General features: G+C 42.3%; 1 protein-coding gene across 1 annotated transcript in view; it reads left to right on the forward strand.

Annotated features, from left to right (window-relative positions):
- The window catches only part of sgpl1 (sphingosine-1-phosphate lyase 1), a 104,224-nt gene that overhangs the window by 50,486 nt on the left and 26,471 nt on the right, over positions 1–27,267 (forward strand). Inside the window, exons 7-9 of the mRNA XM_072282601.1 lie at positions 5,303–5,391; positions 15,427–15,535; positions 23,262–23,360. Coding sequence (XP_072138702.1) covers positions 5,303–5,391; positions 15,427–15,535; positions 23,262–23,360 — 297 coding nt within the window. The remainder of the gene's footprint in view (positions 1–5,302; positions 5,392–15,426; positions 15,536–23,261; positions 23,361–27,267) is intronic.

The following is a 27,267-nucleotide window of genomic DNA, read 5'->3' on the forward strand; positions in this document are numbered from 1 at the left end:
TTCCAGTAATAGGTGTCTTCAAAGCATTGGTGGGGGTGCATGGGTGTTACGTTCTCATGTTGCATGTAAGTATAGAGCTCCATTTGAAAACTTCAAGTGCAATCTGGAGGATGAATAACAATGTCTGTATGTGAGTGAGTATGACTTGTGAAAGTAGGCATCCTTTCAGACTACAACAGTGTAAATTGGGAGGTCACACAAGTTTTACCTTTGAAATCCCTCTGTAGTTTTGTCCCTTACACCAACCAACCACACCTCAATTCTCAACTGTTGGTCATCCTTGGAAAAAGTTTAATCATTTGTGGATTTGTACAACTCCTCCCTTGGAGGGTCAGACACCCTGAGCCAATAGGCTGGTCCTGGACTCATTTCATAATTTACTGGCATAATTTACATATTACTATTTGACTATTTATGGTTCTATTACTATTTACTATTTATGGTGCAACTGTAGCGAAAACCAATTTCCCCCGGGATCAATAAAGTATGACTATGACTATTTGCCCTCACATGTCAAGATCCCAAGTTGTGGAATTCTCTATCCCAACCTTTCTACTTTCCTTCTGCAACAATTGCTCAGAATCCATCATCTGAACAGGTTTTTTTACTGACTGCCCTGATATGTTCTCTGTGGCTTGGTCTCGGCATTTGTTTGGAGTGCTTCCTTGAAGCACTTTTAGACATTGTAATAAGTTTAAAGTTTCCAGCTGGTGTGGCAACTGTGGTCAGTTAGATGTGGATGATTTCAGAGAAGGATGTTGGTAAAGCAGTTGAATTGTTCTGATAACCTGACAGTAGTTACTTCCTGTCCCACTCTGCTATAAAAATCAATAATTTTAGACCATAAGACACTGGAGCAGAATTAGGTCATTCGGCCCATCGAGTCTGCCCCATCATTTCAATACTCACAACACGCTGGAGGAACTCAGCAGGTCGGGCAGCATCTGTGGAAAAGATTGGTCGATGTTTTGGGCTGGAACGCTCCCTCAGGACTGTAGAGGGAAAGGGCAGAGGCCCTATAAAGAAGGTGGGGAGAGGGTGGGAAGGAGAAGGCTGGTAGGTTCCAGGTGAAAAACCAGTAAGGGGAAAGATAAAGGGGTGGCGGAGGGGAAGCAGGGAGGTGATAGGCAGGAAAGGTGAAGAAGGAATGGGGGAAAACACAATGGGTAGTAGAAAGAGGTGGAACCATGAGGGAGGTGATAGACAGCTGGGGGAGGGGGCAGAGTGACATAGGGATAGAGGAAGGGAGGGGGGGGGGGAATTACCAGAAGCTGGAGAATTCTATGTTCATACCAAAGGGCTGGAGACTACCTAGACGGTATATGAGGTGTTGCTCCTCCAACCTGAGTTTAGCCTCATCATGGCAGTAGAGGAGGTCATGTATGGACATATCTGAATGGGAGTGGGAAGCAGAGTTAAAGTGGGTGGCTACTGGGAGATCCTGTCTGTTGTGGCTGACAGAGCGGAGGTGCACCCAGTTTAACTCTGCTTCCAACTCCCATTCAGATATGTCCATACATGGCCTCCTGTGCTGCCATGATGAGGCTAAACTCAGGTTGGAGGAGCAACACCTCATATACCGTGTAGATAGTCTCCAGCCCCTTAGTATGAACATAGAATTCTCCAGCTTCTGGTAATTCCCTCCCCCTCCCTTCCTCAATCCCTATGTCACTCTGCCCCCTCCCCCAGCTGCCTATCACCTCCCTCATGGTTCTGCCTCCTTCTATTACCCATTGTGTTTTCCCCCCATTCCTTCTTCACCTTTCCTGCCTATCACCTCCCTGCTTCCTCTCCCCCACCCCTTTATCTTTCTCCTTACTGGTTTTTCACCTGGAACCTACCAGCCTTCTCCTTCCCACCCTCCCCCCACCTTCTTTATAGGGCCTCTGCCCCTTCCCCCTACAGTCCTGACGAAGGGTTCCGGCCGGAAACGTCGACCGATCTTTTCCATGGATGCTGCCCGACCTGCTGAGTTCCTCCAGCGTGTTGTGAGTGTTGCTTTGACCCCAGCATCTGCAGATTATTTTGTGTTTACCATCATTTCATCATCCCTCTTAACCCCATTCTCCTGACTCCTCGCTGTAACTTGTGATGCCTTCACTAATCAAGAATCTACCAACCCCTGCTTAAATGATACCCAATGACTTGGGTGTCCACAACAGTATACAACAATGAATTCCACAGATTTACTACACTCTGGCTAAAAAAGATTCTTCCTCATCTCTGTTCTAAAGAGACGTCCATGTATTCTGAGGATGTGCCCTCTGGTCCTAGAGTCTCCCACTATAGAAAACATCCTCTCCACGCCCTCGCTATCTAGGCCTGCCAATATTCAATGGGATTTCCCCCTCATTCTTCTAAACTCTAGGGAGTACAGGCCTAGAGCCATCAAAGGCTCCTCATGCCTTTTCATTCCCATTTATAATTTCGATGAGAGTTTTGATGTTCAGGTTGGCTATATTACTGTAATTGAAACTAACAATTCACGCACATGGAATTAGAAATTTATATTGAAAGCAGCAAAGGATCTCTCAGATTATTGTTTAAAATCCAATTGGCTCCCTAATATTGGTTCACACTGCAAAATCCACAAAGTTCATTTTTGTGTCTGAGTCTCTGGGCAAACACCATTCCAGTTGGCTCATAATTGCTCTATAAAGTCACTTAAAAAGCTTCTGATTTATATGAAACTGCAACAACTATTCAGAAGGGATGCCTCATCGCTCTCTCAAGGCTGCTTAAGGATGGGTAATCAATACTGGATATACTTGTGCCAGGTAGTGCCAGCAGAGAAAGAAAGTGTTTCAGGTCATTACATTTAATCAGAACTACTGGCCTTGCAATTGATGTCTGGTTTCTGTAATTTAGCAGAGTCTCAGAATCACATTTAATATCACTGGCATATGTTGTGAAATGTGTTGTTTTGTGGCAGCAGTACAGTGGATAAAAATGTATAAATTTACAATAAGAAATGTATATTAAAAATAAATAGTGTAAAAAGAGCACAAATAGTGAGGTGCTGATCATGGGTTGGTTCATCAGAGGGGAAGACACTGTTCCTAAGATGTTGTATGCTTGTCTTCAGGCTCCTGTACCTCTTCCCTGATGGTAGAAATAAGAAGGGAGCTTGTCCTGGGTGATGGTGGTCCTGAATGATGAATCCGTCCATTGCCTTTTGAAGATGTCCTTAATACTGGGGAGGGGAGCCTAGTGCCCATGATGAGCTGACTGAGTTTGCAGCCTTCTGCATCTTTTTTCTGATCCTGTGTAGTGGTGTCTCCACACCAGACTGTGATGCAAGCAGTTAGAATGTTCTCCACGGTACATCTGTAGACAGTTGCTGGAGTCTTTGAGGTACCAAATCTCTTCAAACTCTTAATGAAATATAGCTGCCAACATGCCATTTTTGTAACTGCATAAATATGTTGGGCTCAGGATAGATCTTCAGAGATGTTGACACCCAGGAAATTGAAACTGCTCACTCTTTTCTCTGCTGATCCCTCAATGAGGACTGGTGTGTGTTTCCTCGACTTCCCTTTCCTGAAGCCCACAATCAATTGCCTGGCCTTGCTGACATCGAGTGCAAGGTTGTTGCTGGCACACCACTCAACCAGCTGATCTATCCCACTCCTGTACGCTGCCTCAACGTGATCTGAGATCCTGACAACAGTAGAGTAGTCTATTGTGCACTTTCATGTTGGCACGGGTAGGATAGATTACAAAGATTACAAAACTGAATAGACAGTGTCTTGGAAGTCTAAAACAGAAGCTTAAGTACAGGATTTAATTATAGGGGACACAAATTCCCATTGTGCACAAATGGCAGAGAGGGTCATGGGAAAAATATTTCACCAACAAAGACTAAACTCTGGAAGTTGATTGAAATGTGTGATGTATTGTCTTTCTAATGGTGGAATAATCCTGCGTACCTGTGGGTTATTTCTGTACTTAAAAGGCCCACTTTGATCTCATCATGAGGGTAAAGAAGGAGTTGGTGTATATAGGAAGTTCCCTCACCACCTTAAGGAATGTTAAGGTGGATGGAATACTCTCATGTGTAGCCACAATTGACAAAATTCTGTGGACTCAGCTGATGATGTTTGTAATGCACCATCTATTTTGAGCTGGAGGTTGAGTATGCTCAGAACTTGCAAGATGAAAATGTTCTTCCTCAGTCAGCTCTCCACCTTTTTCAGCGCTAGCTGTTTCTGAATATATCGTGGTAAACTGAGTGGCACTGCGAAATAGAAACAAGACTGATTGTTGCAGGTTCAAGTACTTCTCAGAACTTGAGTGCAAAAGTCTATTAGCTTTCTGGCCTAGAAATGTAGTCACTGTCCTTGGTAAAGTGACGACAGTTTGCACACAAAAAATACTCAGAATTGGAGGTGTCTGCTTACCAGATGATTTGCATTACATTATTGATTGAAGGTTAAATTTTCTCCAGGATACCTGGGATAACTTTCAAACTCTGCTTCAGATATTTACTATTGGCTAGATTGTGCCACTATAGAGGGTGGGTAGTCCGCAAGCCAACTTCTCATCCTCAGACTGTGCAGCGCCCCCTCAGTACTTCAGTGGAGCATTGCCCTCATGTGCTCGAGTCCCATTCCCCAAACTCTGACTGAGGTGAGTGCTGCCTTGTTCTCGAGTAGCACTAAACGTAAATGCGTCCTTGCTTTCACTTGGATGACTATTGAAAGTTCTCTTTCACGTGCTGGCAAGGGCCACAGTTATTCTCCCCCCTCGATTGGCCGGGTGGTGAGTTGACAATTAAAACTGTCTGTAGCAGTTTGATACAACCTGCTCAGTTTGAGAGGCCAGATGACAGTCAAACATTTTGTGACTTTGCAACTCGTTGACAGAACAGATAAGGACAGTAGTAGCTTTAAAGGATGTTTCTGAGCTGGATTTACTGAGGAGGTGGATTCGTGTTCACCATTACTAATACTGGAAAATTATCCAGCCACCATTGGGGGGGGCAGAATTTGTCTCCTTTTTTACTCACATCACTTTATTTCAAGTCCAGTGGATTATCATTGTTACCATTCCTTACAAATTGGTTAAGTCTGGATTAAGAGCCTTCTTTTTCCCGAGAGCCACTGTGGATTGGCAGGCTTAATGCCTTCCTTGGCTGAACCATTCTTTGACTCGAGGCAGTAGTTATTGTTTGATTTAACTCAGTTTGCTTTGTCGAAGGTTTGTTTTCACTAGTTTCTTAGAGAGGTATGTGCTCCAGTGACTTACTGGCCATGGGTTGTGATGATAATATTAAGGCACTGATCTGCCCTTGCATTTTTAGGTAACATCTGGTGGGACGGAAAGCATTCTCATGGCCTGCAAAGCCTACAGAGACCTTGGATTGGAACGAGGAGTGAAGTATCCTGAAATGTAAGTGACTTTTAATGCGTACAAAATCAGTTTTGAAAAAAAAGTGGCCCTCTCATTTCATGAAAGTGATATGGAATTATTTAATATTTCATGATGTGGACTTCATAATATTTGATTTAGCCCATAATATTTTGTGTTTTCTTGATTCAAGGTTGTTTATTGACGTTCTTCAGTACACGAGTGTAAAGTAAAACAAAATGATTGTTACTCCATTTCTGATGCAGCATTTAAAAGAACATAAATATAATAGCAATCCTGTAAAACACAATGTACATGTAAATGTTGAGTGTGACTGTATATACTAAAATTTAGCTTGCATGCGTAGATTGTATGTATATCAGTCTATGTATATAAATCATGACGTATCTCTCTCCCTCTTTCCACTTTGTCTCATGTCTTTTCAATCAGCAATACATGGAATTTTGATGCACAGTCTCTCCTTTGCCTCCACTGAAGCTGCTTGTAATGCACTCGTGCTGTGCTGCACAAGTTGTTACAGATTCCATCACTTCTCAATTGGCTGCCAGATTTAAACACTGCAATCTCCTAAACTGCTGTGTCTCCCTCTTGACCTTTCTGAAGTTGCTTCTTGAAACCCACTTTGACCAAACATTTATCCGTTTTCACAAATACGTATATAATTGTCTGTCAGTTTTACTTGCTAACACTGCTGTGAAGTACTTACAATATTTTGCAGCATGAAGCATGCTGTACAGATTGTTAATTTATTTTGCCTGCTTGTCTAGCTCCTGGTCGACAGTCACAGAAGGAAATTGTTTGGGCCTGTTGTGCCCAAACCACCTCCACATAGGAGCCCATTCTCCTATCCTCTCTCCTTGCTACCCCAGATTGTTTCCTGTTAGGTTATTTATCCACCTTCATTTTGAACTGCACTATTTGAATCTGCCTCTACTACTACCCCATTCAGTGCATTCCAGACCCTAATTTCGCTTTTGGTCATTTTGCCAATTGCCTTCGTTTAATGTTTCCTGGCTCTTGACCCTTCTGCCAGTGGGAATAGATTCAAACCATCATGTTTTCAGCAACCACAATCATATTTCAACAAAACCACCTCTCTTCCAAGGAGAAGTCACAGTTGCTCCATGTAATTAAAGTGTCTGAGCACCTGAATTATTTTGGTAGATGAGCCCCAATATCTTTCTGTTGTACTACTTTGAGAACTGTGCACTTTGCTTTTTCCAGTGTATTGTCTACCCCTTCCACTGGCCTGTTAATAACACCTTTATTAGCCTTCTCTTCACAAATGTGTCAGCCATTGGCTACCTACAGATTGGGGAATGCAGTCCAAGTCATTGATGTGACTGTCCATTCCATCTTGTCAGAAGAAGCAACATTTTTGCTACTGTTTCATATTACTTAGCCAGTTTGCTATTCAGCTTGCTTTTGCCCTTTGGTTCATCGCATTCAAATTTGATGTTTATCTTATTTAAGCAAGACTAACTGTCTAAGTTGACAACAGTTGATGGATGTGTTGACTAGATATTCATAATCTAGTCAATTTTAATTCCAGTAAGCAGTGCTTTAAATTGCGATGGTGGTTTGTGTACCATTTTTTTTTTTGTGTCCCATACTCTAACCCGAGCCTCGGTGACCACTTTTTCAAGTGGTTGTCTTGGAGGAAAGATTCTGTGAGTGGTCCCCCATGGCCTTCTCTCAGTGCAGTTTTTTTTTAACGAGGCCGAGTTGTGAGCTCGACACTCAGCCCAGCACGGATGGAAAGTGTGCCCGGGAGCGGCCCCACTAGATTTGAACTCGGGAACCTTCGCTCTGGAGTTCGGCGCTGATGTCACTGCGCCACCAGTATGATACATCCAGCTTTTTGGGTCTGAAATGTGTTCAGTAAACGCCATCAACTTGCATTCAGTGGCCATGTTATTAGGTGCCCCCTGTACCTAATAAAGTGGCCTCTGAGTGTATGTCTGTGCTCTTCTGCTGCTGTAGCCCATCCATTTCAAGGTTTGACGTGCTGTGGATTGAAAGATGCTCTTCTGCGCACCACTGTTGTAATGTCTGGTTATTGAGTTACTGTCGCCTTCCTGTCAGCTTGGCCATTCTCCTCTGACCTCTCTCATTAACAAAGCATTTTCGCCCACAGAACTGCTGCTCACGGGATGTTTATTGTTTTGTGCACCATTCTCTGTAAACTCTAGAGATTATTGTGCATGAAAATACCAGGAAATCAGCAGTTTCTTTCTTTCTTCAATATTTTTATTGATTTCTATATAGAAGAATAGAGTCCAAGAGAATACATATTATAAAACAAAAGAAAAAATATAACACCAGATACAGTATATGGAATCACATTAACGAACTCCTTACTCTATATTCATATAGATAGATTAATTCGTATATTAGAATATAAAAAATTTTATATAAAAAAGATCTGTACCCACTACCAAAGTCGAAGCTGTTTGGTGGGGGGGGGGGGGGAGAGAGAAAAAGACAACCGTATCAGATAATAAGATATGCTATTAACCAACTTCTGTACTTTAACGAGAAGTCAGAGAAATCAGCAGTTTCTGAGATACTCAAACTACATTTCTGGCACCAACAAACATTCCATGGTCAAAGTCATTTAGATCATGCTTTTTCCCACTCTGATGTTTGGTCTGAACAACAACTGAACTTCTTGACCACATCTGCATGCTTTTCTGCATTGATTTGCTGCCACATGACCGGCTGATTATATATTTGCATCAAAGAGCAAGTGTAGCTAATTAAGTGGCCGCTGAGTGTACCTGTATCCCATATGATTTCATTGGCGCTCAACAGAGTTTGATGAAATATCCCTTTCCACTTCTGTGGTTTGCCCATTGGCAGAAGCTATTTGACCTTGCTGTCACATTTAACTGTGCATTTGTAGCTTCTGCATTGTGAAATGTTGCTTTGTTGATTAAGTACTTCTGGTTTCTGCTGCTTGTGGTGAGGGAGAGGGTAGAGTTATGTCTTTCTTTACTGAAGTTTGACTTCTCAGGTGTAAAGCTGAGCCTTAATGTCAGTAAGAAATAATTTCCGATTTTGGCCCATTGAGACAATGCTGACACTGATCAATTCCTTTCCCTCACTGATTTCTATTCTGAATGCCTGACTGATTGGCCTGCCGACCACAACTTTGGGATATGCGAGGAAAATGGAGCGCCTGGAAAAACCCACACAGACTGCATTGAAGGTCTAGAGCAAAACTGGGTTGTTGGAGTTGTGTGGTGTTGTATCATTATGGTTTTCAACCAACCTAATCCCTGATAAAATAGGCTGGGGCAGGTCTTCTTTGACAGAGACTGAGGTGTAATGTGACAGATTGTTAAGATGGTGAAGGAATTTATTGGTGTGGACGAGAAGAGAAATCATTAGTAAGACTAGGTGTAGGGATCCTCATTGTAAAATGGCTACCATTTGATCACTTAGGAGGAACTTATTTCCTCAAGGCAATGAGAGTATAAGAAAGCAGCAGAGATGTATTTAAGGAGAGATGGGTAGACCAATGAGTGAGGAAGAAACGGATGAATAGTTCCTGAATGACATAGAAGGGATGAGATCGAAGTTTATGTGGAGAACTAACACTTGTGTAGATCACCGGCCTGTTACAGTGCTGTCATACTTGCTCCTGCTGCACTGAACCAGTAGGGAATCAATCTTTGAGAAAAACAAATCCCTGTGTCCTAAAATAGCCTGCAGCTGTTGAAGTCCTTTTGAAATATAGGAAATACTTCTGCCCATTGTACACAGCAAGATCCCACAGGCACAATTCCTTATTGACTCAACTTTTCTTTCTATTTTTGAGAGCTGGACCAAGAAACTAGGGAGGTATTAACTATTCTTTAATCAGTGTGTTAATGATTCATGCCAATTTTAGACAGTAGAAGAGACCTTAAATTTTCTGCCCATTTCTATGACAGTACAGTAATCAGTGTCCTGCTCTGGACTGTCACCTTCAACTTTGGGAGTAAACCTATCTTGGCTGGCTTTACTTCTTTTAATGATTCTTTACCCCAGTCATGATGTGCCTTTTATCAGTTACTGTTGTTACCCAAAAAAACATCGGATTACTTGACAATCAGATTTGGTGTACTATTTAATAAAATGTAGAGTGTTGGCATTTGGGTGTGGGCAACAATTCGGAATATGCAAGTACGTTGGCATTTATTGTAAGGGGGCGTAGCCTTGCTGTAGTTGGGCAGAGCTTTGAGACCATATTCCAAATGGCAGCTGGAGTTTTGCCTACCATAGTAGCAACGCCCGCCCCCCCCCCCCCCCATGGAGGTGTCAGAGTGTGTTGATTTTTTTTAGATTTATTTCTGCAACGAGGAAGTTGTCTTTGGTACAGATTCCAAGAGTGGGAGGTGGTCATTAAAAAAAGATTAGATTCTGTGGGAGATCAGCTGAGTAGAAGTATGTTGCTGGGACTTGAGGACCTGAATTGCAGGGAAAAATTGAACAAATTGGGACTTTATTTCCTGAAGTTTAGGAGAATGAAGGCAGATTAGATTAAGGTGTACAAAATTGAGGGATATAGGGTAAATGCAAGCAGGCTTTTTCCATTGAGGTTGGGTGAGACTGAAGCTGGAGGTCATTGCTTAAGGGTTGAAGGTGAAATATCTAAGGAGAACATGAGGGGAAACTTCTTTACTCAGAGGGTGGTGAGAATGTGGAATGGCATTCCGGCAGAAGTGGTGGATGTGGGTTTGATTTCAGACTTTAAGGGAAGCTTGGTTAAGTACGTGGATAGGAAGGATATTGTCCAGGAGAAGAATGATGGAACTAGGCAGAATAATAGTTCAGCACAGACTGACTTAAGGGGCCTGCTTCTGTGCTGCAGTACTTCATAACTATTGAGAAGCTTCTTTTTTGGCTTGGTGGAGATTCAGGAGTGGGAGGAAGGGGCAGGGCATTGTCCTAGGGTAAGAGTTCACCATTCAGGATCAAATTAAACTTTTTATTCTGTGCATTGCAAATATTTACAGTTTAAGGTCAAATCTAAAGGCTTGTGGGTGCTTGTTGAGTACACTGAGGTAGGATTGACCTTTACAAGCGTCAGAAAAAGATTCAAGGAATTGTGTTGTTGGGAATGGGGAGGTAGAAGTTGAGATGTAAACAGTGGATGCTAAAGTAGGCATGATATAGCGTGGAAGTATTATAAACGAGCTGTCTGGTTTATGGAAATATTGCAGGGGAGGGGTAGGGATTGCCTTTATGTAAAGCAATAGAAATCTGACCTGGCTTATAGGCATTTCCCATTTGTCACAATACCTGTATGTTCTCATTTGCTCTCAACTTCTTGGTGCAAGTTGTGTGTGTGTGAAGGCATTTCGTGATTCACTGTGTATGACATAAAATATGTCTTGTGTCTACATTAACAGAGAGGTCAAGGTCTGGAATGCACAGACTGAGAACTGATGGAAGTGGCTTTACTAACAACTGTCATGAGGATCATGGACAAATATGTGAAAAGAATGAATTGTTTGGAAATTGGAAGGGGGGGAAGGGCAAGAGAATGGGATTAACTGGACAGCCTGAGGTGACACAAAAATGGCCTCCTGTGGTAGCACTATTATGCACTGTAGGGGGAAAAAGTTACTTGCCATATCTTTAATGAAAAATAACTGCTATTCTAATTTGAGAAACAAGATTAGTTGAGTGGACATGTATTGTTTGAGTCCCAATGTAAGTGGTTTAAATTCAGTTGACACCTGTGGGGTCTAAATAAATGATCACCTTTGTTCTTGCCATTGGGATGGTACAAAGGGCTTGTATGCAAAAAATTCATAACATGATCTGTCTGTCCTGAAGAATGTAGTTGTGCTAAGCAGATGGCTTATTGGTTAAGAGAAGGGGAATTATTTTTGCTCGCTGATGCACGTAATGTACTGTTGCAAGCAGTTATTTGACACCACATTCTACCTGTTATCCAGTATGTCAGAGGTGCATGTTGGAAATGCATATCATGTGCACGGAGCCGTGTGTTGTATTTTGTGTAACAACTATCATTTAATTTTGAGGTTCAATAGGAAACTTCTTTAATATATCAACAAATGAGGCACTTCACATTGCATTTATAACATTTCCAGATTGCTTTTTGTGTTCATTCATGGTTCAGAGGTGTAAAGTCCAAGAAAAATCAACGAAAAATGCCTCAGAGCAGTTTTATTTATACATATATATTTTTATTTATATCATTTATTTATTTTGAGGCCTCTGTCAGTGAAGTGCGACTGTGAATGTTGCATCCTATCTGTCTGGATATGCAAACCAGGACAGTACATTATGGAGAGCAAGCTGTTGCCCTTGTAGCAACCTCCCCCTCTCCATGCATCAGATGAACACAAAGGACCAGCAGAGACCGATTCGTTTTGGCACCAGCAGGGTCGCAGGAGTTGCCAGTCTGTGTTGAGCTCAATGTAGGACTGCCTTAGGGACTCCAGCTCCCGATTTTTTCCATCTGGGTCTACTCTTGAAGTCTTCCCCATGAGTGGGTATAGCCGCAAGGCAGAGGAGGTTTGAGATCAGAGTTTTCCTTCGTGATGATCTGTCAACCATGGTTGACAAGCCCCATCTGCCTGAAGTGACTAGTTTTAAGGCGCCAGTAAACCCGCACTTTCCCCTTCTCCTGTCAGTAGAAGCTGTTCCGTTGGTTTAGTAGCCAAGCCAGTCATGAAGGCCAGGAACTGGAATTGATTGTCGGAGGCTATTTGAGCCGCATGCCAATGGGAGCATTTAATAGGAAGCGGGAGCTTATCTCCACTACCACCCCTGGCTATAACAACCTTAAGGAACTACATATAGCTGTTCCAGAGTTATTGACAGTGTGCCTTCTCACTTCTGTACCCCTTTCCTGATGGTAACAATGAGAACAAGACATTATCTAGGTAACTGGGGTTCTTAATGATGGATGCCACCTTTTTGAAGCATCTCTTAAAATAGTTTAAAGTAAGAAGAGGTCAGGAGGTGGAACTGCATGCAGGCCAATTCTGGAACTATGGGCCTTGGTAACTAAAATATCAGGGGATCAAGAGGATGGAATAGGGGAATGTGGAGATCTTTCAGGGTTATATGAAGGTGTTTGTCAAGAGAGACAGAGTGACAGACAGGCAGAGATTTGAAAGCCACGATGAGAAGGTTCAAATGGAGACATTGCTCATCTGGTGCCATTGTAAGTAGCCACTGTTGTGATTTGGGATTTATGCTGCACAATTCTGGATGAGTTTGGGTGTGGGAAGAATATGTGACACAACCGGCAGAGCTGCTGTCTCACAGCGTCATGAGATGGGTTCAATCCTGACCTCTGGTGCTGTCTTACAGCGTTTGTCTGCTCTTGTAACAAAGTCTTTTTCTTTCCATATTGTAAAGATAAACTGCAGATAAGCAACTGGAACTGGTCAGGCATGAACTGAAGAGACAGAAAGAGGAGTTAACGTTCCATGCCTAGATCTGCTGCCTGAATTGTTGAGTGGCTCCACCATTTTGCTCTTATTTCAAATCTCCAGCATCTGTGGTCATTTATTTTATGTGTGTTATTTTTTTACAGCTTCTAAGAACTTAAGGTCAGGTTCAGATTGGCTGTGATTGACACTCGTTTTAACTTGATCCCAAGTAGCTTCTATATGAGGTTTTTATTGCTCATAACCTCTTCCATTGACCTTGTCAGGATTTATAATCAGTGGAACTTTTTGAAGTGTGTTTATGTGCAAGTCGGCTGCTTTGTATTTTTGTTGAGATTTGGCTTCTGATTTAAAGGTTCATGTGAGGTTTCAGTGGGCTTGTCTGTTGCACTGATTTCCCTCAGTGCTGCACAAGTCACCTTGGGCCAACTAGAGTAACTGAGAGCACGTCTCAGTGCTTTCAAGTACATCTCAACGCTTTCAAGTCTGTGCCAGATTGCTACTTGAATGAAAGGAAATCTTTTCTTTCCTCCGTCGTCTTCGTGGGCTTTTGGAAGTGTGGAAGAAGAGTTTCTAAACAAAACTTGCATCGACGCGGGTCATTGAACACATTGTGGAAATTGCATGGAAGTGATTCTCGTGCAATGATTTACTCAGAAATGTGATGCTCAGGAAGCAAACCAGGCATCGTAAACCGTGTGGGTGTGACAGGGTTACTGAATGGACACTTAATTAACCCCCACCGAGCAGGGCTGCACTGAGAGTGAGGTCCTGCAGGTGAGTGCTCGAGATTATTTGGTCATGTTTTATGGGAGTTGAATTTTATAAGTGTTTCTTTGACAGTGATTGTCATCTGTTCATTTATCTGGAAATGATGCTTAGGTGGGGTTTCGCTGTCTGCAAATTGGCTGCTGTGAGAACAATGAGGGTATTCGGGGGGAAATAAAAGTAGCTCATTCCGTAACGGTTTGGGATTTGTGGATGGCATGATTGAAAACAGTAGCATCAGCTGTGACTTGTGGGACGACATTCTTGTTTCTGAGTCGGAAGGTTCTAGTTTAAGTCCCGCTCCAATGAATGGAACAAGTCTAGAGTTCAAAGTGAGTTTATTATCCAAGTATATTTACATCACCATCTAAACCCTGGGATTCTTTTTCTTATGGGCATATTCAAACAGTCCAATAACTGTAAATAATCAATGAAACACCACACCAACAGGGCAGGCAACCAGTGTGCAAAAGACAACAAACTGGGCAAATACAAAGAGAAAGAAAAGTAAATAAATAAGCAATAAATATCAAGCACATGAGATGAGGAGTCCTTGAAAGTGAGTCCATAGATGTGGGAACAGTTCAGTGAAGTTACCCCCTCTGGTTCAGGAGCCTGATGGTTCAGTGCAATACTTGGCACAGCAGCACTGCCAGAGATATAGTCTTTCAGAGGTCAAACTGTGGCTCTGGCTTCCCCCTCATGTACTCCACAGGATTATTTAGTGAGCAGTAAGCATAGGTCCTCTGAAGATGTTTTAATAAAACTTGGTTGTGAATACTTGTACTCTTTGGAAGCATCTAATTTTTCCCCAATCTAAGTTGCTGTGCTACTTGTTTAAAAGAAAAGATTAGATTAGATTAGATTCAACTTCATTGCCATTGTGCCCAGTACGGATACAAAGCCAATGAAATGCAGTTAGCGTCTGACCAGAAATGCAAAGAATAGTGTTATTTACAAAATAGCTGTGAATAAAAAGTATGTGTTACAGCACACAAATATAGGAGTACTGAGACAGTACTGAAAAGATGAAGTAACATTAAAAATAATCTCCAACTTTCTCCTTCCCTCCCTGCAGGGCCCTACTCCATAACATTACAACATTCAATATGTAATAATGTGATTTAAGTTTATCCCAAAGCACATTATATGTGAAATAAGTACTAAATAGCTCCACTTTTACTATTAATGTGTTGGCTTTCTAGATGCCTGGGGTTGTCCACAATGAAAAGGCCATTGTGTGAGATTGTTAATCATAATCAGAAAAAGAATTTTTTTTTACCAGAAAGGTTAAAATGTTGAGCTGAGTGTATTGAATACATTTTGAGGTGAAGCAGAAAGAAAACACAACAGAGAAAGGAACAAAAGCAGCTGGTGAGGAATGAAATAGGAGTGGGAAAAGACGTGGGGACGTTAAACGGCTGCACAGATCCATTTAGCCAAATGTCTGCATCTCTGCTTTGTTCCGTAAACTTCTCTGATCCACAGTGTTTAATTGTGTAATTAAAGTAAGTTATGTGAGTCCATTGAAAGTGGACAAGATCACATAGACTGCATTGGTTTGGCTTTTGATGGAAGAACATACTGTGGCCTTTGGCTCTCCCAGGCATCGGTGAACAGGGGAGCTTTGCTGCATGTCAGCTGTTGAGGATGTTTGATTTGTCTGCACGTAGCAGTGACCCAGCATTAGGTGAATTGATGGGTGCACTTGCTCAAACTTTGCATCTTCCTGCACATGGGCATCCATGGGTAAGTGACCATTTGTGGTACAGTATCAGTCACATTAGTATGCACTGGCTTCTGCTTGTTGTAATGTAAAGTGGCCTGGACCAGTACTGAATCATGTCTTCATTTTTTTTTCAAAACCTAGCATCGCTCCTGTAAGTGCTCATGCTGCTTTTGACAAGGCTGCCCACTACTTTGGGATGAGTATGGTCCATGTTCCATTGGACAAAAAGACAATGCAGGTGGATGTGAAGGTAAATGTCTGATTATTGCTTATTCATGTAATCACATGTTCAAATGCTGCCTTTTATTGCGTTTAGATAAACATCCTGGATTCAGATTCACAGTTTCCTCGCTTACTGGTCCACAGTGCAGAGAACCTGCGCAGAGTACAGCAAAGATCAGTCCTCCTCTTTCCATGTCCTTCCTTTTCCTCCTACCCCCAGCACCAAGAATTCACACCTTTTGTTCTTCCTCATCCATCTTAGGGGAAAAAGCACTAATTTTTTTTGTGTTTGTTCATGTACCGGTCAGTGGTTACACACCTTGTCCTTGAGGTGCTGTACAGTTGCATTGTGATGCTGTTGTCTTCTACCTTTTGCAAGTGTATAACATATTATTACCGAACATTTAAAGCAGAGGCCTGGGTTAGGGATCTGGAGAAATCTGCATAAATTCTCTAAAAGTTCAGTGAAATAAATCTCCAATGAATGAAAAACCTAATATCTGTAAAGGCCACGATAAAACTTTTTTTTTCCAAAAATACTTTATTCAGAAATATTACAAAATAATAATTACATACAAGAAAACCATTCGTTGACTGTGAGTCCTTATTCAATACAGTTATTAACAATAAAAATTTTGCGTTGACTCTCTGTTCATTTACAAATGAAAGATGTTTACAGTAAATCATGCATTTACTCTCAACCCTTGGTCAAGAGTTAAGACTTATTAACAATCAAATTATCAACAATAAAGGCAGGCAATGGCTCTAATACTTTCCCAAATTAACAATTCCACCCACTCCTTGGGCACCATGTTGATTTTCTGCCCGCAGGGGGAAAAAAAAACATTACAAAGGGTTTTCACCCACAGTGACTATTGGGCAGCACGGTAGCATAGTGGTTAGCACAACGCTTTACAGTACTAGCGACCCGGGTTCAATTCCTGCCGCTGCCTCTAAGGGACTTGTATGTTTTCCCCATGACCACTTGGGTTTCTTCCCACATTCCAATAAGATACCAGTTGGTCATTGTAAATTGTCCTGTGATTAGGCTAGGATAAATTGGAGGATTGCTGGGTAAAGTAGCTCAAAGGGCTGCTAGGCCGACTCTGCATTGCATGCCAATAAATAGATAAATTGTTGGATGTCTGCGCACACAGGCTGTGCTGGAATGAGAAGCAGCATGCTGTGATTTGTGTGATGCTCCTCTCCCTTGTGGGGAATCGCTGTTTGAGTCTGGTGTCAAAGGTTCCCAGAGCCTCATGGTTTCTCAGACCTTTAGCTTAGAGTGAGGAGAGAGATACCTCCAAAGGTCTATAAAGCTAGTTCAAATATAAAAGCAAACGGAGCCGTGTTGCCTTGGCCTTGTGGATTGGATTATCAGTGCCCAAGGGCTGATCTATTAGTAAACTTTTAACTGAAGGTAGGGAGATGAGGATTCATGTTAGCTGGACAGAACTTCACCATATCAAAAACTGAATATCGTCAGCCTACTGTTTCAATGAATACTGTGAATATTCGACCAAAATTGTGTCCACATCTGCATGGTTGAATAAAGTTATGTCTGTTATTTGGCAAGCAATGCTACTTTTTTTAAGAACTTCTCAAACTGCTTTCTGACTGTAAGTTCTTGACTTAAATGCCTGCATGCTGATGTTGGCCTAGGTGATGCCGGTATCCATTTGCAGGTAAACCTGTTCATGATATCCAGCCTTTATTACCGAGTCAAAACAGGATCTCCCTAAACCAATGTTGGTGCATAAAGTGCTAGCATTCCTAGTAATGTTAGCATTTTTTGATCTCCTTTGTTGCCCTTAAACTTGGATAATGGAGGTGGAAGTTCAAACACTGCTGAGACTAAAACATTTTCCTGTTAGCTTTGAGTGGCAAGGGTCAGCTTGAGTAAGAGTGGCAGGTTATTTTCCTTTGAGAACATAAATGAATCATTTCCCTTTTGGAGTCATAGCCATACAACAGGGGTCCCCAAACTTATTTTGCACCGTGGACCAGTTTAATATTGACAATATTCTTGTGGACCGGCTGACGGGGGAGGGTGGGTGTTCAAGTAGGGTTGCCAACTTTCTCACTCCCAAATAAGGGACAAAAGTAGCAGTCAAATACGGGACACTTGTGTTTACCCCAAGAAAGACTACCATGACCATGAAGCCTTGCACAGGGCACCTGTGTGCGCATGCCTGTATGTGCCGATTTTTTTTCTACAAATCGATTTTGGCTTAATCTTCCTGTTTCTGTTAAGTGAAACTACACTGTACCTACATTACTTCTACTTAATATAGGCTGTGTATTTATCATATCATTACTGCTTTTACTACACGTTAGTGTTATTTTAGGTTTTATGTGTTACTTGGTATGATTTGGTAGGTTATTTCAAGTTCAACAGTGTGTGACAGGGAATGAGGAAAGGTGCAGCTGACTCATATTGTTTCATATCACCAAATCATATCGTTTCCTCGCGGCCCGTTAGCACATGCTTTGCGGCCCAGTACCAGTCCGCAGCCCGGTGGTTGGGGACTACTGCCATACAGCACAGAAACTTTGACTCACCTTTTCGTGATGATTGTCAAGTACCCGTCTGTACTCATCCCATCCACCAGCACTTGGTCCACAGCTTGGCGATTCAAGTGTTCATCGAGATATTAGTTAAATATTACAAGGGTCTTTGCTTCCACTGCTCCCTCAGATGCCTTCCAGATGTTAATCTGAGACTTTCATTTTCAAACGCTTTTCACCTCATTCTACCAAAGGCTGGCGCATCGTCTTGATAATCTGATAGTGTTATGGCCACCATTAACCATATTGGCTTTTGAATTTTTAATATGAAATAAATAGTTTGCCATTTGATGTAGGAAAGCTCCCTTTAAGTTCGGTGCGTTGCAATGCCCAGCTTGGTGAATGAAAGCCTTGAGTACTCCCAGGGACTTTTTAACTAAAAAGGGGTAAAATTGTTTGTGAAAATAAATCTCAAGGAATAAGAGCATGGAGAGATATACCACACCCTACTGTGCAACCCATCTGATTGGGAACACTATTTAAGTTAAATTGCATTTCTAATTACTTCCCTAATGTGTGTTCTGCATACTGCATTGTAATTTCCTGTCTTGACTGTTCTATTGTGCACAGCCACTTATTTGTAAAGGGACACTGTGGATAGCTGGAGTTTCGTAGGTCTGATTTTTCTTGCTCATTTCTGCTTTTCCCTCAGCAGATGCAGATGCCCCGTCTGCAGTGCTTTTGCTTGAAACTTCTTTCTGCCAAAACCGCCCGCATCTTCATCTTAAACAACGACAGCAGCTTCCATTATTTGAACACTGCTTTTAAGTGCCCTCACCCCTTCCATCAATGGTAATAAAACTGGATTCACAGCTATTAAAATACACTTTCCCTAGTTAATGTATCTTGACCTACTGTCAGTTTCAATGTCTGTGAACATTGTACACACTGTGAGCATTGTGGGCTTGCTCTGTTTGCACTGGACTGTGTAGCGACACGTTGGCTGGCCCCAAAGTTTTGTTGGGTTGTTGATTGTTAACATAAACAACACATTTCACTCTGTTTTGACATACATGTGATAAATTTGAATCTGTCCTCTGAAGCAAATTTTTTTTCCAATTTCTTTTCCACGATGACCTTGTACACTTAACTCCTGGTTCCCGCTAAACTCTTGATCACATCCTGACTCTCATGCTGATGTCTTCCATGGTTTCTTACTTGCAGAAATTTCCTTATTCTTTCCAAAAGCACCATTATCAAATTCCCCCTGCTCAAAAACAAAGCAGTCCTGAGGTATCGAGGGGATTTTTGTCATTTGCAGGGTGGGGGGAATATGCACTGCATATTGTTGGAGGCAGGTACTCAAAATTTTTAAGAAGCAACGTAAACATTGAGAAAGTCTGCAGAGTGGTAGATCAGGGAGAGAGTTGGTGACAGTTTGTTGTGGACTTTATGCTCTAGTACTTTACAGGAGGGTGTTAAATTGCAGCAGGGCAAATTACAAGAGTGTTAGGCAGGAAGTAGGGAGAGTTAATTGGGAACAGCTGTTTTTGGGCAAGTCCACATCTGACATCTGGAGTGTGTTTAAAGACGAACTGCACAGTGTACAGGATAGTCAGAAGGATGGCGAGGTAAGAGAACTTTACACGTTGAGAGAGGTGATGAATTTAGTCGAGAAGAAATAGGAAAAGTATGTAAAGCTTAGGAAGCTAGTATCAAACAGAGGCCTTGAGGATTATAATGAAGCCAGAAAAGAACTCAAGAAGGGAATTTGGGATGCCGGGGCGGGGGGGGGGGGCTTGGAAAGTAGGATTAAAGAGAATCCCAATGCTTTCTATAATACATCAAGAACAAGAGGATAACTAGGGAGAGGATAGGAGCACTCATGGATAAAGATGGTGGGGGAGGGAGCATTTGCACGGATGGTGGAGGATGTGGCTGAGGTCCTTAATGAGTACTTTACATCAGTATTTACTAAGGAGAAGTACATGGAGGATAGGAAGATAAGTACAAGTACATTGATATGCTAAAGCATTTTGAGGTAAAGGAGGAGGTAGTGTTGGATCTCTTAAAGAACATTAAGGTGGATAAGTCCCCAGGGCCTGATGGGATATCCCTAAGTTATTGTGAGGGGCAAGAGGAGAGATTGCTGGGGTCTTGGCCAATATCTCTGTGTTCTCTCCAGCCACAAACGAGGTCCCAGATGACCGGCAATCAGCTAATGTTGTTGTATTCAAGAATAATCCTCAAAGCTATAGACCGGCGAGTCATGTCAATGGTAGGGAAGTTACTGGAGGGAATTCTTAGGATAGGATTGATGAGCATTTGGAAAACCATGGCCTAATTAGGGAGAAGCAGCATAGCTTGTGTGGGGCAAGTCGTGTCTTACTAACTTGATTGAGTTTGAGAGGCCTGTTTCTGTACAGGATCATATTGATTCTTTTTAAATGCAAACTACCACCCTCCCTCTTCAGCCTCGCTACTTTTTACCTATCCTAGATCTTTGAACGTAGTCAATTCTGAAATCCATGCCTATTTTGACTTGTGCTCACGGGGGAAGCTGAGAAATCTAGAATTGGAAGAGGGCAAGGAGCATTAAGCTCCTTGGACCCGTTACACCTTTCAGTAGGATTGCATCTGGTCAGTTACTTTAATATCTTTGGTTAATGTAAATCTATTTACATTAGATTAAAGCAGCATCTACTGCCTTCTGCAAAAAGGAATTCCAAATCTGTACTATCTTCCTGCTTGTAGAAGTGATTCCTAATCTCATTGCTGAAAGGTTTGGCTCTGACTCGTATAAAGATAAAGATCAGCTTTATTTGTCACATCTACAGTACATCAAGGCATCGAAACGTATGTAAAATGCATTGTTTGTATCAATGACCAATGCAGTCAGAGGATGTGCTGGGGACGGTCCATAAGTGTCGTGGTGCTTTTGGTGCATAGCATGCCCATAGACTTACTAACCTTTGTATTTGGAACTTGGGAGGAAACCAGAGCACCCGGAAGAAAGCTACGCAGTCACCGGGAGAATGTACAAACTCCTTACAGAGAGCAGCAAGAATTGAACACTGATCACTTGCGCTGTAAGGCGTTATGCTGCCCCTTTGGACTGAACCCCCTCTTTTGGGACATCTTAGAGTAGAAATGGTTTCTCTCCTTTTGCTCTATTTGTTCCCCTTTGTCTTGTAAACTTTGGTCAAATCAGCCCTATATTCCAGGAAATACAACACAGTCTGTGCATTTAGTACAGCTGTTGCCTTCAGCGACCCATTTTCATTCCTGACCTCTGATACTGTCCGTGAGTGGAGTTTCCACATCCTCCCAGTGAAAGAGTTGGTTTCCATCCACATCCTAAAAATGTGCAGGTTGGTAGGTTAATGGGTCATTGTGGACTACTCCTGTGGTAGATTTGATTGGAATATGAGAAGGATAGGTTACAGGGGAAAGCACTGATGAAATGAAAATGCCCAATGAGCTGGCATAGACTCGATGAGCTGATGTGTCCCAATTAAATATAATATTAAAGTTCAAAGTAAAATTTATTATCAGAGTACATGCATGTCACTGCATACAACCCTGAGATCCTTTTTCTGCAGACATACTTAGCAAATCTACAGAACAGTAACTGCAAACATCAGGAACAGTTAACTGTAAACAAACTGTGCAAATGCAGATATAAATAAATAGCATTAAATAACTAGCATTACAATGTCCTTAAATGAGTGCAGCTATCGCTTTTTGTTCAAGAGCCTGATGGTTGAGGGGTAGTAACTGCTTGTGAGCCTGGTGGTGTGAATCCTGAGGCTTCTGTACCTTCTACCTGATGGCAGCAGTGAGAAAAGAGCATTGCCTGGGTGATGAGGATGTTTGATGATGGATGCTGCTTTTCTACGGCAATGTTTCATGTAGGTGTGGTCAATGGCTAAGAGGATTTTACCCCTGATGTACTGGGCCGAATACACTACCTTTTGTAGGATTTTCCACTCTAAGGCATTGGTGTTCCCATACCAGCCTGTAGTGCAGCCAGTCAGCACACTTCCCACCATACATCCACAGAAGTTTGCCAAGGTTTTTGATGACATATTGAACCTCTGCAGACTCCTGAGGAAGTAGAGGCGCTGTCGTGCTTTCTCCCCAATAACATTTATCTGGTGGGTCCAGGACAAGTCCTTTGAGATAGTGACACCCAGGAGTTTAACGTTACTGATCCTCTCCACCTCCAATCCTCCGATGATTACTGATTCATGGACTCTGGTTTTCCTCTCCTTGCAGTTTAATCCGAAGCTGAAAATATTTCTCCTTTCCTTGCCCCAACACACCTTTCCTCTATTAAGATGCCCCTTAAAACTTGCTACTTTATAAAGATAAAGATTAGCTTTATTTGTCACGTGAACATCAAAATATACAGTGAGATGCATTTTTTGCGTCAAATTAAATCAGGAAGGATTGTGCTGGGCAGACCGCACATGTTGCCATGCTTTTGGTGCCAACAGCTCACTCACCATAATTGTATGTCTTTGGAATGTGAGACTGGGAGGAAACTGGGGCACCCGGAGGAAACTCACATGGCCACGGAGGGAACATACGGACACCTTACAGACACCAGTGGGAATCGAGACCCAATCTTACAGACTGTGCTGTGAAGCGTTGTGCTGATCACTATGCTATCGTGCTCTACTACTTGACCAAGCTTTTGTTCATCTGCCCTGATACTGTTTGTGCTATGGTGCCAGGTCCGGTGGAGATTTGTGGGAGTGCATTGTTATTACAAATAGTCAAAGATATTAGATGGATATTCCTTGACTCGATTTTATTGAAATATGCAAGATGCTGAGGGGAACCTGACAGAGTGGGTATCGGGATATTACCACTCCTGAGAGAATCTCAGTGAGGGGACATAGTTACAAGATTAGGACGAGATCATTCGAAGCTGAGGTGATTATAAACAACTTCTTGCAGAGGGCAGCAAATTTCCAGAATTCTCAACCTTAGAGGCTGGATCTCTGGGGACATTTGCTGAGGAATTCCATAAACTTTTGAAAGATCAGCAAATTGAAAGTTATATGGAACTGATGAGGCCATGGTCATATTGAACGACAAGGCAGATTTGAAAGCTGAGTGACTGACTCCTTTTTAAAATACTGTGTTTAAAAGGACTCATAGACATTGCAGTGTATTTTTAGAAGTGTTTGGAGGTTTCAGACTTCATGGATATGATGTTCATCTGCTTTTCTCCCCAGGCCATGAAGAGAGCCATTTCAAAGAACACGGTTATGCTTGTTTGCTCTGTGCCGCAGTTTCCACATGGAATCATGGATCCAGTCGAGGAGATTGCCAAGGTGCTTTTCCAGTGCACTTACTAACAATGCTGGAGCAGCTCCTGAGGGAATTACAAGGATCTCTTTGAAATGTTAAAAGCCTATTACGAGGGCTGGTGAACATGAAACAGTGGTGTTGTTTAATATGATAGATAGCAGGGCCCTTCCGATATTTGGAATTGTTTAGGTGTCTCTGTTGGGAAGCCACTAATATGGTTTATTTCACATTCTAATGGCTAGCAGCAATTTTGTTTGTACACTATAATTTTTTAAGTGGTGTTCAGTAAGGAGGCCTTGGATTTTTGGAGTTAATAGCCACTTCGAGCACCACATCAACATTTAGGCTGCTCATTAATTGCAGAAGCTCTGAAAGCCTTTTTATAAAATATCAGACGATCTTGCTATCAGCCCTTCCTCAGTAACTTGGCAAATGTAGAGATGATGGTTCCTTTCTCTCTGGAGTCTAGAACTAAGGATTACGTGCTCGAAACGAAGGTTTGTCTATTTCAGCATAGAGATGAGAAGAAGCTCCTTCACCCAGAGAGTGGTGAAACTATGGGTTCTTACCAAGAGGCCTGTGGAGGCTTGGTCACTTGGTATATTCAGGACAGGACTTGGATCAATTTTTCTTTTAATGTGAAGAGTGCTAAGAATGTTTATTTGTGCAATAATATGGAGCTGAGGTAGAAGATTGGCCAAGATCTTATAAATTGGCCTGGCATGGGGGACTTAATAGCCTATCAAATCCATAAGAGATGCTGCATACTCTGGACATCTTGAGCAACAGGCACAAAATGCTGGATGAACGCAGTGGGTCAGGAGAGAAATAAACAGTGAACATTTTGGGTGGAGACCCTTCATCAGTACTGGATTGGAATGGGTCAAAAGCCATAATAATGACGTGGGGGAGGGGACAATTACAAGCTGGCAAGTGTTAGGTTGAAACCAGGTGAGGGGGACAAAGGGGCTCAGCTTCTTTGTGTGTGTTGTGCTTAAAGGTCAATTCATGTTTCTGTTCCCCAGGGTGGGATGTCCAATTAGAATCTAAGTACGAATAGGTATTGAGTGGGGGAAAAACAGGGGAGCAGAGAGCATAGGGAAAAGATGCGGGGGGGGGCTAAAGGGGCATTGGGTTGGGAGCTGCAGTTACTGCACAGTTGGGGTTAGGGTGTGGGACAGGTGGTTTAGCCGCACGGAATAGTTGGAGGAAGGAAGAAAGGATAATTTCAGATGGGCTTAATCCAGCGTCTATGTCTGATCGTTTTTAATGGGAATCATTGCACTGTAAACTGAGGGTAGACTTACAAGAATGATGGGCATTTTGGTTGTGTAGGGAGACTGAAATAACTGGGATTGGGATTGTTCTTTGGAAAGTAGACAAGCTATAGAACATTTGCAGGAGTAATTTAACATAGAATGGGATTTTGATAAGATAGGGCAAAACCTACTACAGAGGCAGTAAGGTCTGTAACTAGAGGACATGTTCAAAGCAATGGCAAAAGGAATTGGATGAATACTTCTGAAAAGCTGAAATTTTCAAATCCATTGGGATTAATTGTTCAGCTGTTCCGTGGGGAAAAAGGAGACCTGATGGGCTGGGTGAACTTTTTGTGGGCTCATATTAGGAAAATGAGGTGATAGATAGGAGCTACAGGGAGGTAGTCACTCTGAAGTTGCATGAGCCAAGTACTTAGGTGACTGGAGAGGGAAAGGGAACAGGCAACCAGTGCAGAGTACCACTGTGGCATTTTCTTTTCATAATAGGTTTACTGCTTTAGATACTGCTGGTATGGGATGGCCTGCCGGGGAAAGCCTGATTTCTGGTGCTGAGCCTGTCTCTGTGGCTCAGAAGGGAATGGGAAGTGCAGTCGTGATAGGTGGTTCCCATAATTAGAGGAGCAGACGGCAGATTCGGTGGATGTGACAGACACACTCCGATGGTATGTTGCCTCCCAAGTGCCAGAGTCGGATGTCTCGGATTGAGTCCTCAGCATTCTAAAGTGGGAGGGTGAACAACTGGATGTTGTGGTACATATTGGTAGCAGTGAAATAGGTAGGAAAAGGGAGGAGGTCCTAAAGAGAGAATATAGGGATTTGGGTAGAAAGCTAAAAAGCAGGGCCTACAGGGTAGTAACCTCTGGATTGCTGCTTGTGCCACATGCCAGTGAGGGGAAGAACAGGATGACTTGGCAGATGAATGTATGGCTGCAGAATTGGTGAGGAGGCAGGTTTTCAGATTTCTGGATCATTGGGATATCTTCTGGGGAAAGTATGACCTGTACAAAATGGATGGGTGACACCTGAACCTGACAGAGATCAATATCCTTGTGGGCAGATTTGCTAGAGCTGTTGGGAAGGGTTGGTGGAGCACAGGAACCGGAGTGATAGGGCTGAGGATGGTGCAGTTGGCATACAAGTTGATGCAGTGTGTAATGAGACTGTGAGGAAGGACAGGCAGATGATAGAGCAAAAATGCAGTCAGTGGGATGAGTTAAAGTGTAACTGGGGGGGGGGCAAAATCAAAAATGGTGATGGATACAGGACTGAAGGTGTTATATTTGAATGCATGCAGTACACAAAATAAGGTAGATGATCTTATAGCTTAGAGATTGGCAGGTATGACGTGTGCATCACTGAGTGGTAGCTGAAAGAAAGAAGATCATGGTTGGCAGAGAACACTCAAGGATACACATTATATTGAAAGGGTAGGTAGAGGGGTTTGGTAGCTCTGTTGCTAAAAATGAAATCAAATCCTTAGAAGAAGGAGGTGACATGGGATAGGAAAATGTAGAATCCTTGTGAGTAAAGAAACTGCAAGGGTAAAAATACCCTGATGGGAGTTGTATACAGCCCTCTGAACAGTAGCCAGGAATTCGGCTATGAATTACAATGGGAGATAGAAAAGGCATGTAAAAAGGGCAAATTGTGATAGTCATGCCAGATTTTAATATGCAGATGATTGGGAAAATCAGGTTGGTGCTGGATCTCAAGAGAGGGAATCTGTAGAATGCCCATGCGATGGCATTTTGGAGCAGCTTGTGGTTGAGCCCACTAGGGGAATGGCGATTTTGGATTGGGTGTTATGTAATGACACTGATTTGATTAGTGAGCTTAAGGTAAAGGAACCCCGAGGAGGTAGTGACCATAATATGATATAATTCACCTTTCAGTTTGAGGAGAAGCTAAAATCCAATGTATCAGTATTATAGTGGACAAAGTATGAGAGAAAGGCTGGCCAAATTTGATTGGAAGGGACACTAGAAGGGATGACAGCAGAACAGCATTGGCTGGAGTTTCTGGGGGCAATTTGGAAGGTGGAGGAAAAATGCATCCCAAAGGTAAAGAAGTATTCTAAAGGCAGGCTGAAGCAACTGTAGCTGTCAAGAGAAGTCCAAAGACAGCAGGAAAGCAAAAGAGAGGGCATATAATATAGTGGGAAGGTAGAGGATTGGGGTTTCTAAAAACTAACAAAAGGCAACTAAAAAGCCATGAAGAGAGAAATGATGAACTGTGAAGGTAAGCTAATCAATGATATAAAAGAGGATATAAGAAGTTTTTTCAGATATATAAAGAGTAATAGACAAGAGTGGATATTGGACCACTGAAAAATAACACTGGAGAGGCAGTAAAGGAGGACAAAGAAATGGTGGCAAACTTAATAACTATTTTATGTCAGTATTCACAGTGGAAGGCACCAGCAGAATGCCAGAAATGAGAGAGTGTCAGGGGGCAGAAGTAAGTTTAGTTGCTATTACTAGGGAGAAGGTGCTTGGGAAGCTGAAAGTTCTGAAGGTAGATGGGTTACCTGGATTACATTGAACCACAGCCCAGGGTTCTGAAAGAGGTAGCTGAATAGATGGTGGAGGCATTAGTAATGATTTTTCAAGAACCACTAGACTCTGGCATGGTTTCAGAGGACTGGAAGATT

Source organism: Mobula birostris, chromosome 18 (genome assembly GCF_030028105.1).
Source record: "Mobula birostris isolate sMobBir1 chromosome 18, sMobBir1.hap1, whole genome shotgun sequence".
NCBI lineage: Eukaryota > Metazoa > Chordata > Chondrichthyes > Myliobatiformes > Myliobatidae > Mobula > Mobula birostris.